Raw genomic sequence first — 16,235 nt, 5'->3', positions numbered from 1 at the left:
TTGGCTTTTAAGCAGAACATCAAATTCTGTGACCTGAATTACGTGTTTTGGAAGAAGGAGGGGGAAAACCCCCTTAGTGGTGTGTCAGCACTGCAAACAGATTCCTCCCAAGCTCCTGTGCTATGTAGGAGTCATTCATGTTTTAAGGCAGAACTGCAGTAACATTATAACCATGTCTCTAGAGCACACACCATTATGTCTGAGCAACATAGTGATCGTTAAACAATGCCAGTTTAGTAATTTCCTGCTGGCGTTTCAACAATTACTCACACAGTTTTAAAGCAGTGTTACTGCATTATTGCAGTTATTTTCTCATAATTAGATCCCATTTTAAGTTGCTAGAAGAAGTACCTGTTTTGCAGTTTTATCCTTTATATGGTATTTGTGTCAGATTTTGATTGACGTTAAAGCTGCAGTTTTTGGCTCCCTGCCAAAAATTGGCCCAGCTTTTCCTTCGTTTTAAGAATTCCTTCTCAATAAAAGCCCCCTCCCACGGGACGCGTTTGTCTGCCATTAGTAATAAACAGAGGCGGGCCAACGCTTTAGTGGCGAGCTCTTATTGTGAAGGCGAGATGAGGCCGGTACAATGCTTAGTCACGCTGAGTTACAGCTTTCTCCTCCTTTCTGTGTGGCTCGCAGCTCGGCAGACCGCGATGGAGGAATTGTTCTAGACTACGGTAATTCTCTGTTATTCCAAATTTAAGGAGCCATTAGTGATTAATGTCAGTTGTTTGGACATATTTAGATTTTGTGCGGGCGTGTTAGCAAGAATATATTTTGATACCGCTTTGTTAGCACGTTTGTTGCGAGGTCGGCTCACAGCCGTTACTCTGCTGTCTATTATTAGGAGCCTATTTTGCTGTCAGCTCTGTTTCCGAAACGTTTGACTTGTTGTTTTGAGGGGGATTACGGCTCTTTCATCGTGAGACCTTCTGAGTTCACCGTCTTTGCAAACCCACCAGAAACCTTTAGCAGCCGATTTTGCTTGCTCTGTTCTACCTTTGCATGCCAGGTCTGTGGATTATTTATTTATTTATTTTTTTGACAAACGCAAGCTCAGAAATGGTCCTCGTAGAGGACACACGATGGCTTTTTGTGTGCTCTTCATGTCAGGTAAATGGCGCGGAAATCCAAGTCCATCATGGTTTATGTAAGGGACTGGCTTCACTTCTGGGTCATGTTTTGGTACATCCAGTTCCACTGTTTGCTCGGTGAAGAGTTCACGATGAGTCACCGAGGAGAGCTGGTTGCCAAAATGCCCGAGAAACGCGCTGGACTCTGTACTTGTGTTTGTTTCACTCCTGTCTCGATGGCGTTTGCTGGCTCTGTAGTACAAAACAAAATAAAAATCGCTGACACAGCTGTACGTGTAGCTCAGATCAAACTGTTAAACTTGTAGAGTCCCTCCAGTTGTTGTAAGACACCCAAGACCTGTAGGTAGGCCTGAAGGGTGGCACGCAAACCGACGTGCAGGGTCTCTGTCAGGGGTGAGTGTGCATCTTTATGACTGTGGCTATTGATGAGCCAACTTTCTTGTCAAGATTAGGGTCGCAGTGGAAGATTTTTTTTAGCAGCATCAGCATAAATCGCTGGTTTATCGTTCACGTTCATCTTTTAAAGATGCATACTGGATATTTTCAGTTTCTTTTTGAGCTCGTCCTTTTGTAAGGATTTACTGCTGCCAACTCCTTGAAACTTCCTTGTTTAGTGTCACCGTTGAGTGACAGTTTAATTTCACTTCTACAACCTGTAATGAACAAGTTTTCTCATGGTAGAGGAGGAAAACCCTGCAGATGTTTGCTAGGAGTCGTTGACTTATGGCATGTAAAATTTCAGGATCTCCCACATGCGTAGGTTATAAAATGTCTTAATAAATGCTATGACAATACATGCAGTGTTTGTCAGCTGATTCATCCATTGATTTGATTCAACAACAGATACTATCTTTAGAGTGGCTTGGACCCAGTTATACCTGTCGCATTCATCATACCCAAAAACATGTTTTTATTATTGATGAAATGTCAGAGAAATGCAGCAGGTAGAGCGTGGGACTTGGAGAGCTTGTTTGTCAGTGAGTCGTTTCTGTCTGCTGTGGAAAGTGGGCGAGTTGAGCAATATGTTCTCCTGTGAAACTATTTCACCCAGAATCCTGGAAGGGGGGAGGCACAGCAGTAAATGTGAATCGCAGAGTGTTTCATGTTACAGCGAGCTTAACTGGCTGACTTCCTCATGACGAGTTCCATCATGGCCACTGACGTGTCCCCATCTGTTGGTAAAATGAATAACACTCAAACTTAGTTTGTTTTTTGTTTTTTTTCCCCTTAATCTTTAATGATTGCAAAGAACACTGTAACCTACTTGCAGATTGGAAAGCTACAAGGCCATATAAACTGGTCTTTTGCTTTGCGTCCTTTTATCAATGCTTCACATAACGATCAGTGTGCGTGTGTGTTTGTGTGGGTGTGTATACACAACTTACAGGTGCTTTGTTATATAACTGAACCCTCACAGCAGCATTGTTGCTGAGTAATTCAGACTCTTCCTGATCAGAGCGCTCCAAACGGACATTAACCACATGTTTCTTGTATTGTACGTCACTGTTGCAGGCAGTTCATATTCTGAAAAGAAGAAGTGGGATTCGAATGAAAAGGAAGGCATTAAATTTTCAACTTAATGGGTTCAACGTAGTGGATCTGATCCCACATATTCCCTGTAGAAGTATTTGTTTGTAAGCCAGTCTGCAGAGCCAGAGCCCTCTCCTCCTCCTGGATTACTCCGATAAAAGTACCTCTTGACTCTGATTAAAAGATTGTTTTGTTTCTTAGCCTAATTTGGTTTAAACATGTCTGGAAGATGCTGCAATGGATGTACTTGGATTCTGCTGTTGGTTGAACAAACTGTTCCCTCTGTTCAAGCCCCCAGTGGATTGGCAACAGGGCATAGCAAGAGCACACTTAGTCATGCTGGCCTGTTAAATTAAAGCCTAATTTAAGTCACAGCGTTGTCCTTCAAAATGAGCAGCACTCCCTTGCTGCTGCTTACACACTTAGTTACTTGCTGTTTTGCTTATATTGTTAGGCTCTCTAGGTGGACATTTTTTACTTTTAAAAGTAGTGAAAGTAATAAGTAGGATTGCAGGCACTTGAGTTCCTCACCAACAGTTTTTCTTTGCCTGTTTGGAGTTTTAACGCTAACTCAATCAATATTCACTTCACCCTGTCTTTTATCAGCTGTGCACATTACCTGTGTGTGAAGACATGCCAGATAAGGAGAAACTATCATGACTGTGAAAGATGGGACTGTAAATCGACTCTGTCTTCATCAGGGAAGCTGGACTGCTTCAGTGATCCTTCTTTGATACTGAGTTTGCATCTGCCCTACTGAAGAGCACCTGTTAGATAAGCCCTTACAGCCATGTAGTACTTCCTTTGTTTTTTAAATTGTCTTGGATTGCACACAGAATTAGTAAAGCAATGTTTAAGTCAAGCCTGATAAATGAATGATTTCCCGGCTATTTCTCGTTGCTCAAATACAGCGTATTAAATAAACACCGTTCTTGGATTGGTACCCAGTACCAACGCATACCTTATTGTATGTTGAGTTGAGGTAATTGTGTCGTATCAGAACTGGGGTAAAAAACAAAACAAAAACTGCATCAGTAGTAGCAACTGATAGAGAGAACTAGAGTTTGAGATTCATAAAAGCAGAAGATGGTATTTGTTTTTACTGACCTGCATAGTCATCGTTACAAAGACAAAGCCTTGACTGTAAGTGGAGTGCATGAGGAAGAATGACAGAGAATCATGTGTCACTGCATTGATAAAGTTTTGTTGTATGAGTTCATAGATAAAGAACAGTGCTTAATCACTTGCTATGCAAGGCGGTGCATTTTCAGCACTGATGTACATATGCAGACCGAGCGGAGAGGCAGAGTTTATCAGAATGAAACAAACACATGCTCTCTCTCTCTTTCTCTCCCCAGCTGTCAGCTGAACCAACTGCTTCTTAGTAAATAAACAAACAAATAGGTGGGCATCCTCAAGGAAGGCTTCTCCAGAGAAAACAACGAAACACCGCTACCACTTCATTCCTAAAGGCTCAACTGCCTCACCTAGAGTCTCAGACTCTGAATAGCTCTTTTGAAGACAGCTTTGATTATTACTTTTTGTAACAAAGCAACAGATTTGACTTTTTTTTTTTTTTTTTTTTTAATCACTGTGCAAGATTGATCTGCAGTTTGTGAATCTGGCACAGCTCTTGAGTTGTTTGATTGAAGACTTTTTGAGCAGTCAAAATATATTTGATTAGAAGACTCAGAGGAAGACAAGATAACAGAGACGTACTGCAAACTGACTGTTTTTATTGCCGGGTATGATTAATAAGTTTCTGCTGAAATCATAGAGAACTGGAACGGAAAGCAACCGTGTTGCCAACACAAACAACTGATCTGAGTCTGGAGCAGTTCTTACTTTGCCTGCTATTCTCTAACTCTTTCAACCTTCAAACAAAACCAGAGGGACCCTTAATTCAAAGCATTTTAATTATGTTGGAAATGCAGCATATATTTGTACATGCAGCCATGAGTGGCAGCTCGCATTCAACGCTCTAGTAATGCCATAACGGGCCGAATGGCTGAACTGAAGTACTGAACAGAGCAAGGAAATCCCCATGTCTTTATAAGCCAGACATAACTCTTTTACTCATAGAAAAGTCAGGAGAGCCTGGAGCTTCCTGTGTGGCTGTCTACCAAATTCCTCAAATTAAATTCTTTTATTTCAACCCATGCCTGCATGTGGTGCAAGGATGCCCCATAACGCCGTCCACTGTTCTTGAGAAAGCGACCGAAGAGGAGGAGAAAAGGTAGGAAATGACAGAGTGTTTGACAGAATACAAAGCGCTGGTGACTCCGTCCACGCGCAATGGCCACCGCGTCTTCAGCTACACGCTCGAGAGCCACACGTCAGCCGCCTTCGCCATCATGAACGAGCTGCGCCTGGAGCGGCAGCTGTGCGACGTCACGCTGCGCGTGCGCTACAAGGACCTGGAGGCGGTGGACTTTGTGGCTCACAAGGTGGTGTTGGCCTCCTCATCCCCGGTCTTCAGGGCCATGTTCACCAACGGCCTGAAGGAGTGCGGTATGGAGTTGGTGCCCATCGAAGGAATTCACCCCAGGGTTAGTCTGTTTTATCCTTGCCTGAATGTTTTGTTTGATTTGTAGTCATTCAAATGTAAGCTGTAGTATTGTATGTATTTGTTGACTTCAGAATAACTAAATGGGTATCGAGTTACTCCTCTTTCAGCATAAACCAGCCTCACATTATTACAAGGAAAATCCAGTATGTATGGGAATTGTAACTTTAAAACCAAACTGAATACCACAATGAGCTTTTCCACCATTGTTAGAAAAAAATGGCTCCACTCCCACTTTGAGCCAGGAAAAATTCTGCACTGCTTTAAAGTGAAACAGAAAGTCAGAATTGCTTTAAAACCGGTTTCAGATGATCATACCTTTATAGATAACACCATCCACTGTATTTCTTTATCACTTATCTTTGTACAAGTGCAATTAAAAGTCAAAACTAAATGAATATCAGCCTTACATCACACTGATTTCTAACCAAGTGGGTTATTCCAAGCATCTTGGAGGGTTTGCTACAGTGCTTGCCCTTTTTAGTTGCTCTGTAGGAGTCCTCCTTGTTGCTATATGACTGCATATGTGGATTCTACATTTTCTACATCACACTTTACAATTGTTAATCTCTTTATTTGAAGTGCCTAAAACATTTTTACAATACCTTTACTTTTATGTTCAGAAATATCTGTGTACCCATGAATTGAGTGCATTTCTCTTTTTTTTCCATGAGCAAATAATATGTTCAGAGTAATTATGAGTCATATGCAAAAGTGCATAAATATTTTTCTATGGTACTCAGGACTGAAGTTCCACCTAAAAGTAAGCTCTCTCTTTGTAAAACAGGTATGCACAGTGGCTGAACAGTTTTATCTTGACTTCCTTTACTTGCTTTGGATGTTTACTGAGCTCACAGAGTGTGAGAGACACAATATCTATGACGTGGTAGCTTGTGAGATGCTAATCTGTGTTCCTTCCTTCCAGAAGCTAGCATAGCATTAAATAATTTTTCGCTCCAGCATCTCTCGCTTTAATTTTCTCATCTGTGCCCTAACCTCTCGCAGTCCAACCCCTTTTCTCCCTCTTACGTTGTGTCCTTCTCACCATTTCAGGTTATGGACAGACTGATAGAGTTTGCCTACACAGCCAGCATCTCTGTGGGTGAGAAGTGTGTCATCCATGTGATGAATGGTGCTGTCATGTACCAGATAGACAGCGTGGTCAAGGCCTGCTGTGATTTCCTCGTCCAGCAGCTTGACCCCAGCAACGCCATTGGCATTGCCAGCTTTGCAGAGCAGATCGGTTGCACAGAGCTCCACCAGAAGGCCAGAGAATACATCTACATGAACTTCAGCCAGGTAAGGCTTAAATAGCATCTCGAATGAAAGCATTTTCATCTGAATCACTGAACTGCATTTTTGGGCTGCACATGAAGTTGGAGCCACTCCTTGTAATTGGTTTTTCCTAATTTGAGGAGCTTAAGTAATGATTTTGTAACTTTGAAATCAAGAATTAAAAATGGGATATTGTTGCTGAATCTACAAATCTGTTCAAGGTTTTGGGGCAGGAAATCTGTGTGTAAAGTGTTTTGAGGTCTGAGTAAACAATGTTTCACTTGCTCCATTGTGGTTTCTTCTGATGAGTTCAAGCTATGAGTCCACTGGCAGACTCATAGCTTGCATTCTCTTCACACGAAGGCCAAGAGAATTCAAGCTATGAGTCACAATGACTTGCGAGTATCTATGTGGGTTTACTTGCGGACGAAACATACCTGACTGCAAAAGATGATGGTATAATGTAGTACAAGTAATGAAAGGACAGTTAATATTTATCCCTCATAAGGAGATAAGATCAAGGGCAGGTCCAGCTTCTGACAAAGACGTGTCACATGTCTGTCTGTGAGGTTAAACCTATAAATGGTGTAATATTCAATACATGCCTGCCCACCAGAGATTTGGCTTTAAATATATTGTGGCTGTCAGGGTAGGAAACCAGCTTTACTTTGTTAGAGATTATTTGTTGCAAGAGTTGGTTTTGTCTTCTAAGCAAAAGAAAAAGCCCAAAACCCGATACAAATGACATGATTGATCCGTAATCTAAAATGAATCTGTTTGTGTTTGGAACAGAGACTGTGCATTTTAAGTGATCCAGCAGTGACTTTAGATAAGAACATTAGATGAGAATTTGCTGCTGGTTTAGATTACATTCAATCATAAATGTCTGGATTTTGGACTTATTCAGGTATCATTAGGTGTCTGGAAACTTGTAGCTCAGAAATACTAATCAGTTGTTTGGAAAATCTTTCCAGTTGCTGTAATTACTTAACACTAGATAGTTTCATTCTTTAACAATACTTGTATCATAAAAAGTTACTTTAAATCTCTACTCCTGCTTTCCAGGTAGCAACCCAAGAGGAATTCTTCAACTTGTCCCACTGCCAGCTGGTCAACCTGATCAGCCGCGACGAGCTCAACGTGCGCTGTGAGTCTGAAGTCTTCCAGGCGTGCGTGGCCTGGGTACGCTACGACCGGGAGAACCGGCGACCGTACGTCCAAGCCTTACTCCAGGCTGTCCGCTGCCATTCCCTCACCCCCAACTTCCTGCAGACCCAGCTTCAGTCTCTGGACTGGGACCCACAGTGTAAAGACTACCTGGCTCAGATCTTCCAGGACCTCACCCTCCACAAACCCACCAAAGTGATTTCTTGCAGAACTCCCAAGGTGCCGCAGCTCATCTACACAGCAGGGGGTTATTTCCGTCAGTCGCTCAGCTACCTGGAGGCTTACAATCCTTGCACGGGAACCTGGCTGAGGCTTGCCGACCTGCAGGTACCCCGAAGCGGCTTGGCCGCCTGTGTGATCAGCGGGCTTTTCTATGCTGTTGGTGGAAGAAACAACGCGCCTGATGGCAACATGGACTCAAATGCTTTAGACTGTTACAATCCTATGAACAACTGCTGGCTGCCGTGTGCACCCATGAGCGTGCCCAGGAACCGAATCGGAGTCGGAGTCATCGATGGCATGGTATATGCAGTTGGTGGATCACATGGGTGCATTCATCATAATAGTGTGGAAAGGTAAGTGAAGTTGGCTAATAATGGAAGATGGTATTTCTTTTATCACACAGACCAATTATGCCAATACTGAATTTATTCTTTTATCAATTATGTGTATTTGAATGTAGAAAGAAAACCAGCAGTCTTGTACTGGTTGAACAGTTAAGTAACCATTACAGTATGTGGTCAGCACAGGTCATTTGTATGAAGGCTTATGGTTGTGTCTATCAAGAGAAGTAATCGGGTAACTTCCTGGAAACATTTTACTTCCTGCAGTTTATTTTTAGATCACACAAAGCTGCTGTGAGGGTGTTTGAGTCTACAGGGAAATATTTTCGTAATATTAAACTTGGTGACAATTGAAAAGAGAAAGAAGGCGCCTTTTGTTTTCTCTCTCAATCAAAGCCTAACACAAAACATGCTAACATTGTTACATGACCAGATCAAGAAGAACTGATGCTCATTCTTTCTCAGACTGCTTAACATCTTGAGATAATCCTGCCGGATGCAGCTTTTAATCCACACCTGTGAAACGGCAGCTTTGTTTAGGTGCTTCCTGATGTTGGGTCTGAACAGTGACTGAACAACATACAATTTAATTAATAATAAAAAACTGGAAGCAGAGAGCCCATCAACAAGTCCCATGAGAAATATCCGATGGTGCCGTATTGGCCTTGCTCTGACTAACCTCGACATAAACCTGCCCCAGATTTTTCACTGCTAGCCATTTAAAACGGGGATTACTTAAATTTTAATTCAAGGCAGAAACTTTACCCAAAAGTTGTCTTTGTTCCTAAAATGGAAGATATTAAACAGGTAGCCCACAGTCTCGGTGAAAGAGGAACATGTCCAGCCGGTCTGAACAATCATGTAACATCCGAAAGCACATATGACGCACAGTAGCACAATGGCTAACCACAGATACCGAGGAATGAAACTAATGGATCTGTGGTTCATACTCCTGGCAGTGGTTCATTCATCAGGATGATTAGTTACAAGAGTTGGTTACATTTGCGATTTAGAAACCTGATAAGTAAACTGACTAATGTTACTAGTTGGCAAAAAAACCCACACAAGGAGATAAAGCTCAGAAGTATAGCGAAGTATAGCCTTCTCAGTTTGTGTTGGTTCTCCACAGGTATGATCCAGAAAAGGATCAGTGGCAGCTGGTAGCCCCGATGTTAACACGGCGTATCGGTGTGGGTGTGGCAGTCATCAACCGGCTGCTCTACGCTGTGGGGGGGTTCGACGGGGCCAACCGGCTCAGCTCCTGTGAGTGCTACAACCCTGAGAAGGATGAATGGAAGACCATGGCCCCCATGAACACTGTCCGCTCCGGAGCTGGTAAGAAGGAATTGTAAAGCTGCCTCCTAATGATGAAAAACGTTTCTGAAAAACAATCAATTTACACAACTGCCCGTGCATTTTTCCACCTGTGATTTGTAAAGATATATGCAAGACTTCCTGCCCCTGCAGACCTTCCTCTTTTTGCTAGGTAATTCCAAGCAGTACTTAAACCAGACAGCAAGGGCAGCCCAATAGCGAGGCAAAGCAAATAAACAAAGATTTCAGGTAAAAAGCAACATTTCTCAAAAAAAAAAATCCAAAAATTAGACAGAAAAACCTATAATGATCTTGCAGTACACATCACAGAGTGTATATGGAAAAAGTGAAGGCAAAATATCTAGACATTTTATTGTCTTCATGCATGCTCAATCATCCAGGTAAGAAGTTGATTCCAGATGAAAAGTATTAGCTTTTATGGATAAGCATTTTATTGCCATCTTTTGATTGGTGTTTGAGATGTGAAATCCAGCCGGGCTCTGGGAAGAAACTAGTTACCTCAGCAGTTATTACTCATATCTAGAGAAAAGACCCAAGACTTTGGCAGGAAGTCTTTATGTATGGATGTTTATTAATACTCTTATTGATACTACTTTCCATATTTTGGTGTAAAATAAACAGAAGCGTGACTATGGCCCCTTTTGTCAAATTGGTAAGCTTAGTTTTGTGTTGCTTTTTTAACTTCTGCAATAAGTTATGAAGATATGAAGGTGTGTTTTGTAACGTGCATCTGGGGTTAACGACTGGTAACAGGTCTGACCACGTCAACACTGGTTATCTCTTTGTCCACAGTTTTGAACAGTCTGTCCTGTCAACCGTGACCAAAGAACACTGGATTCAAACAAACAGCAGTGTTAAAGGTTATCACTCCAGCAGGAGCTTCTTTATGATGGGGAGGTTAAAAATTTGTAAACTTTAACTTTGCAGTACTTTGGTATACACCAGTCTCAAATTTTAACAATCAAATGCTGTTACTTGAAACCTGTGTGAAATTCAGTGATTGTGTGGGTCAGTCAAACTTGGATATCATGTAAATCATGTATCTGTTTGTAAAAAGACTTTCATTTGAATAGAAATCTACGTGAAAATGGCACTAACCGACCTTTCTCTGTGATCTCAGTGAACTTTCCTCATGACTTATTAGGGCTCAGTCGCTAGTTTCAGCTCAGACTAAATCAAACATACACAGATCCACAAATCACTCCTCACTTCTGGTTTCAAAACATCACAATGGAGACGGTGAAAACGCTCAGGTTGAGGTTTCATAACTGGACTTCCCAAACCAGTGAGTGTCATTGCTGTGGCAGCATCCATCTTCTAAACTGTGTGTGGTAGGATAAAGGTGTCCATGAGATATTTTGGCTTTGCTGCAGTGGGCAAAATCTGTTATAGTGTCAGTCTCTGCACAGTCGATAAACAAGAAGCACTCAGAGCGCAAACCCCCACCCAAGCAGCTCACCTTCTGGGCAATATTTACTTTTTTTTTTTTTTTTTTTAAATCATTAAGTTGACCTTTAAGATCATGATGGATGTAACCCAAACTTTGTGTGTCCTTAAATACATGTTTGGCCTAGAGTTTTAATTGTATTATTTTTTTATTTTTTATGATGGCAGTCAAAACAAAGCTACCTGTGACGTAGCGTAGACTTTACTCTTTTATTCAGTCAGAGTATCATGTTGGGAGATTTGCCAGTTCTGGCATGTGCTTACATGTGTCTGCCCACATTTAGTTTGAATAAATGAAACAGTTGACCTTTTTCTTTTAGGTGTGTGTGCACTTGGCAATCAGATCTTTGTGATGGGCGGATACGACGGCACCAACCAGCTGAACACGGTGGAGCGCTATGATGTAGAAACCGATACATGGAGCTTTGCTGCCTCCATGAGGCACAGACGCAGTGCTCTGGGAGTCACTGCGCTGCATGGACGCATCTATGTGTTGGGTGAGTAATGTAGCTCGTAAAAGCCCGCTGAGAGAAAAGCAACGATTTGATTTACAAAATATGTTTTAATTATTGTACCGATATCAATGCAATTATTTTGTTCACCTCCCACATTTACAATCATTGGGTGAGAGCCAATACTCATTTAGGTCATGAGCACCACACCACAGCATTTCACTCAGGTTGAGGTTTGGACTTTGGGATATTGCAACACCTGCATTCTTTACTTTTTCAGCCTTTCTTTAGTAGCTTTGCTACTGTTCTTGCGATCATTGGCCTGTTGCATGACCTAGTTTTGGCCACACTTCAGCTGTCAGGCAGATGGCCTCACACTTGACTCTAGAATACTTTGGTAAACAGTACTTTGGTCTTGTGGCTGTAAAACATGCCAATGTCATCAACCTTTCACCACCATGGACGGTTGTCTTGTGGTTTGTTCAATTGCATCTTTGCAGGTTTGTGGGGGTTTTTTTGTTTGTTTGTGTTTGTTTTTGTTTTTTGATCTGCAAAATGCCAAAACATCTGCTTTTATAAAAGTCCTCACACTTGCTGATGATCAGTTAATCAAGTGCAATTAATTATCAGCACCTGGCTGCTACCGACAATTATTTCTTATGCAAGCAGTGAAGGTGTACTTTGATTTTCACACACTGCCTCTGCGTTTCAGTTTGTGTTAAATAAATAATGACACAGTGTGTAATATGTCATGTGATGTTGTGTTTACCTAGGAACTAAAAATTAGAAACAGGGTGTGCTTTCTTTTTCATGTGGTTGCATATTAAAACTCTTTGTAGTGTAACTTTTAAGTGTTTAGATGCATTTTGCAAGGCATGATTAACCTTGGGTAACCTGTTCAGTTTTTGTGACTATAAAAATGTAAATCTTTAAGTTTTTATGAGTCAACTCGTATTTACTCGCTCCACCTAGTGTTTGTTATCCATAGCTCAGATCTGTGCTGTGCTTACAGGAGGTTACGATGGCAGCACTTTCCTCGACAGTGTGGAGTGTTACGACCCAGAGCAGGACACTTGGTCAGAGGTGACCCACATGACTTCAGGGCGGAGCGGCGTGGGAGTGGCTGTCACCATGGAGCCCTGCCAAAAGGATGTATCGCAGTGTCAGGCGTGTGACGGTGGAAGAACCAGTGGCAAGGCGGACCCTTAGGCAAATGCACGTGAAGATCTGAGCAGGACCCGATCCACACACTGACACGCATGCACAACAAGCATCTCAAAACTGACCTGTGAAAACTGGTCATTTAAATTGAGTATCGTTATAAGATCCAGACGGTCCAGCTGTGTGCTCCAATGCGGCATTTAAAGCCCTCAGCTAGATTATCATTTCTAAAGTTCAAGAAAAGGGCTCCGTAGTAAAAAGGTCACTTTACTGGCCCGATGAGTCATCAGGGGCTCTTTATTGCATTTAAAGAGCAAACTAAATCTGATAGGTGAAGGAAATACTTCAAGCGATCAGATTATGTAAACAAAACGTAGCATTTGTGTGCGTGTGTGTGTGTGCGTGTGTGTGTGTGCGTGTGTGTGTGTATAGGCAGCAATCAAAGTGCCATTACAATGCCTGTGGGCATTATCACTATGTCAGTATATTCTCCTGAGGTGCTTGTGTGGGAAGGCACAGGCTGAGTCACTGTGTGGAAATTAGTGTTAACCCAGACAGCCGCAAGATGAAGATCATACAGTGGGCCTCATGCAAGAACTTGTTTGACGTGCTTATACAGGCCATCTTATTCCAGTCCAATAGTTCTTTACAAAATCACAATCTGCATGTTTAAAAATAAATAAATAAATGAAGAAGAAGAATTTAAGCTCCTGATGTTGGATATTGAGTGTCGGTCCAGTACTAGCAGTCCAAAAAACCGTAATAACAGGAGATTTTTGATACAGAGTTAAGGTATGTGAGCACAGGAACCATTATCTCCCTCCTGTTTATTGTATATGTAGGCAGTTATTTGCTGTAGTAATGTACATGTTTAAACTCACCCTCTGTTTATTTGCATAAAAATGAGTTCTAATCTATTTTTATTTAAAGTAAACATCCTGTATGACGCCTGTGAAGGCACGCGGAAGATATTTAAATCGGTTGTTGTTGATCTAAACTGAAGACAGATTCTGCAGCTCCAGAGCTCTTATCCCACCTTAAATATTTTCAAAAACATTTTGGGTTACTGGATCACACACAACAATATACCTGTGATATAAAAGAGGGTTTTCAAGCAAGCTGGCACAATGGTTCCAGTTTGAAATCCAAGAACAAACAGCCTGTGCGAGGCATTTGGTGTTGGTGTGATCCCTCGCCTGTACCACCACCCATGACGTGTGCTGTTAGATTCCAAGAAGAAATACTTTGGCCTTTCTTACATGACTACCTGATGCTCGGCTGCCGGTTTATTTTGGTAGGCACGGCTAAAACTAACAGTCCTGCAGTAAATCCATCTTTCACAGTGGGTTTCTACTGTTTTGTCGCTTTTCAGTGATCTTACTTGGGCAAAATAATAAACGCCTGTCACTTTGGTGCATAACACTTCCACAGAATGACCACCTTTTTATGGAACCACTTAATCAGAAATTACAACCTTCATGAAGGTAGGATTTATTGCAGGATGTCATATTATAGAGCATTAGATCTAGTTAAGTGTGTATAATCATAAACTGGCAGCTGAGTTTCTGTTCCTTCAACTGTCATTATGCAGCTGTACGGGTGTGGGGAAAAATGTGCATGCACCTGCCGAATTGTATAAATTGTCATCTCAGATTATGGTCGAAAAGATCTGCTTTAAGCAAGTGGTTCTTGCATCAGGCCCATTGTCACAAATTCAAGTGTTGATACAAGAGTCTGCATAGTAACAAATGTGTCCTTTAACTGATTGCGTAAAATGTGAAACTTTAGTAAAATACTGAGCAATGCTTCTTCTCGGGCTCCCTGATTGTCATCCAGTGGGATCGGTGTGCAAAACGCCAACAGAATGAAGAAATTAGTTTAGGCTGCATTTAGAGGAATCGATACTGTAGCATTTAAAAAGCCTGGATTCAAACATCTCACTGAATGTGTGGTTTTTGGTTTTGTTTTTTTTAATATAAAAAAAAAAAACACTATTTACTGACAGAAATGAGACCCTCCCACCTGCAGTAAAAAAAAAAAAAAAAATTGGGTTTTCACATCCTTGAGACCTCAGACACAGAAATGACCATGTTTGTGCATTAGTGTTCAAATATTGTATACTAATGATTTAAAAAAAACAAAAACAAAAAAAACCCTTGCTTAAAAAATGTATTTGTAACAGCGGTTTAAGCTACAAAAGTTTTTAAGTGATGTTTTGTACATTGATATTCTACAAAGTCTTGTACAGGAATTCAGAGCTCACTTTTTTATTTATTTGTTCAGGTCCTTTGTGATTTTTCTTCTTCCTCTAAACTGACATCAGCTTTGTATTAAATTGGACTCTGGTGTAGTGTTTTAATAACTAGCATGCATTGTAACAAACTAGGAATGCCTGTTAATGCTGATTTTGGATGTTTGTTTAAAAAAAACAACAACAAAAAAAAAGAGAAACCGACGCTTCACCTTGAAAGGGACCTTTTTTTTCCCCCCCTGTCCAATGGTTGGATTAGAGATGAAAATATTTAACATCTGCTTTGTACATTTCTCCCCCCAAGCAAGAACTACCCTGTACAATAATGCACTGTTAATTAAAATGTTTATTGCACTGCTGTAGTCATGTAATAATTTTAGCTCTCATAGTTGCTGGGTTTTTGTGTTGGTGTGTGTGTTTTGTTTTGTTTTGTTTTTTTTCTTGAAGTTACGTTCATTTGTGCTTTTCAAATCAGTAGTGACCACTAGAGGGAGCTAAAGCGCCTTCATATTTTCTTGTATTTTATTTCTACATTTACCCTAAAATAAAGTTACCAGTTTACGCAATTTTGCTAAAGATGGATGCTCCCTGGGCACTTTGATAGGTGCATCTGATTAACTTCTCATTAATGCAACCATCTAATCAGACAATCACATGTCAGCGTCCCACTACATTCGGGCATGAACACATGGTCTACGTGGCCTATTGAAGTTCAAAGTGAATGTCAGAAAGATGATTCTAAGTGACTCTGAATGTGGTTTGGTTGTTAGAGCCAGGCGAGTTTTTTTTAGAAACTGCAGAGCTGCTGGGATTTTCCCCACACACAACCATCTTTAGCGTTTACACAGAATACAGCAAAAAAGAGGAAATTTCAAATGAGTGAGCAAAAATCTCTTGTTGATGCAGTAACTCATTTTGCACTTGTTACAACCAAGATATGCAGAAGAGCATCTTTGGTAGAGGCGAAATGTTGAAGCAGATGGGTAACAAAAGCAGAAACCCACATCATTTTCCCCTCTCTTGCTCTGATGATTCTTAATTTCTGCTGCAAAATTTGGGTGATGGGGTCAGAATCTCATGTAAGCAAGAAATCCTGCTTTCTATTTATGTTCAGGCTGCTTGTAATGGTGAAAGGTATACTTTGAGCCCCAACTGAGCATTATTTAAACTCCACATCCTACCCGTGTGTTCTTTCTGACCATGTCCATCCATTAATGACCAAAGTGTACCCATTTTCGACATTATCCTGATTTTAGTGGGGTAACCTGTAGGATGTCACGCTTAAATCGTCTCAAACCAGTTTCCTGAAAATGACAATGAGTTTGCAATTCTCTGATGGCCTCGACAGTCACCAGACCTCAATCTAATAAGGCATCTTTGGAATGTGGTGGAACT

The 16,235-nt window shown here is 41.2% G+C and overlaps 1 protein-coding gene across 1 annotated transcript; it reads left to right on the top strand.

The window, feature by feature from the left end:
• Positions 1–542: 542 nt before the first annotated feature.
• On the top strand, positions 543–15,194 carry keap1b (kelch-like ECH-associated protein 1b). The gene is made up of 7 exons (XM_031741153.2): positions 543–677; positions 3,983–5,173; positions 6,244–6,489; positions 7,531–8,207; positions 9,325–9,530; positions 11,297–11,473; positions 12,441–15,194. The coding sequence occupies exons 2-7, from the start codon at positions 4,868–4,870 to the stop codon at positions 12,635–12,637; spliced, it is 1,809 nt and encodes a 602-aa protein (XP_031597013.2). The 5' UTR covers positions 543–677; positions 3,983–4,867; the 3' UTR covers positions 12,638–15,194.
• Positions 15,195–16,235: the final 1,041 nt, after the last annotated feature.

The sequence above is a fragment of the Oreochromis aureus genome, linkage group 6, assembly GCF_013358895.1.
Source record: "Oreochromis aureus strain Israel breed Guangdong linkage group 6, ZZ_aureus, whole genome shotgun sequence".
Classification (NCBI taxonomy): domain Eukaryota; kingdom Metazoa; phylum Chordata; class Actinopteri; order Cichliformes; family Cichlidae; genus Oreochromis; species Oreochromis aureus.
Note: the sequence above shows the minus strand (reverse complement) of the source record. Positions and strands in the feature narration are given on the sequence as shown.

Bases quoted from the DNA above. Each gene is read 5' to 3' on its own strand.
- keap1b (XM_031741153.2), top strand. From the start codon at position 4,868: ATGACAGAGTGTTTGACAGAATACAAAGCGCTGGTGACTCCGTCCACG. The intron at 5,174-6,243 runs GTTAGTCTGTTT...TCACCATTTCAG, and splicing joins TCGAAGGAATTCACCCCAGG to GTTATGGACAGACTGATAGA. The intron at 11,474-12,440 runs GTGAGTAATGTA...CTGTGCTTACAG, and splicing joins TGGACGCATCTATGTGTTGG to GAGGTTACGATGGCAGCACT.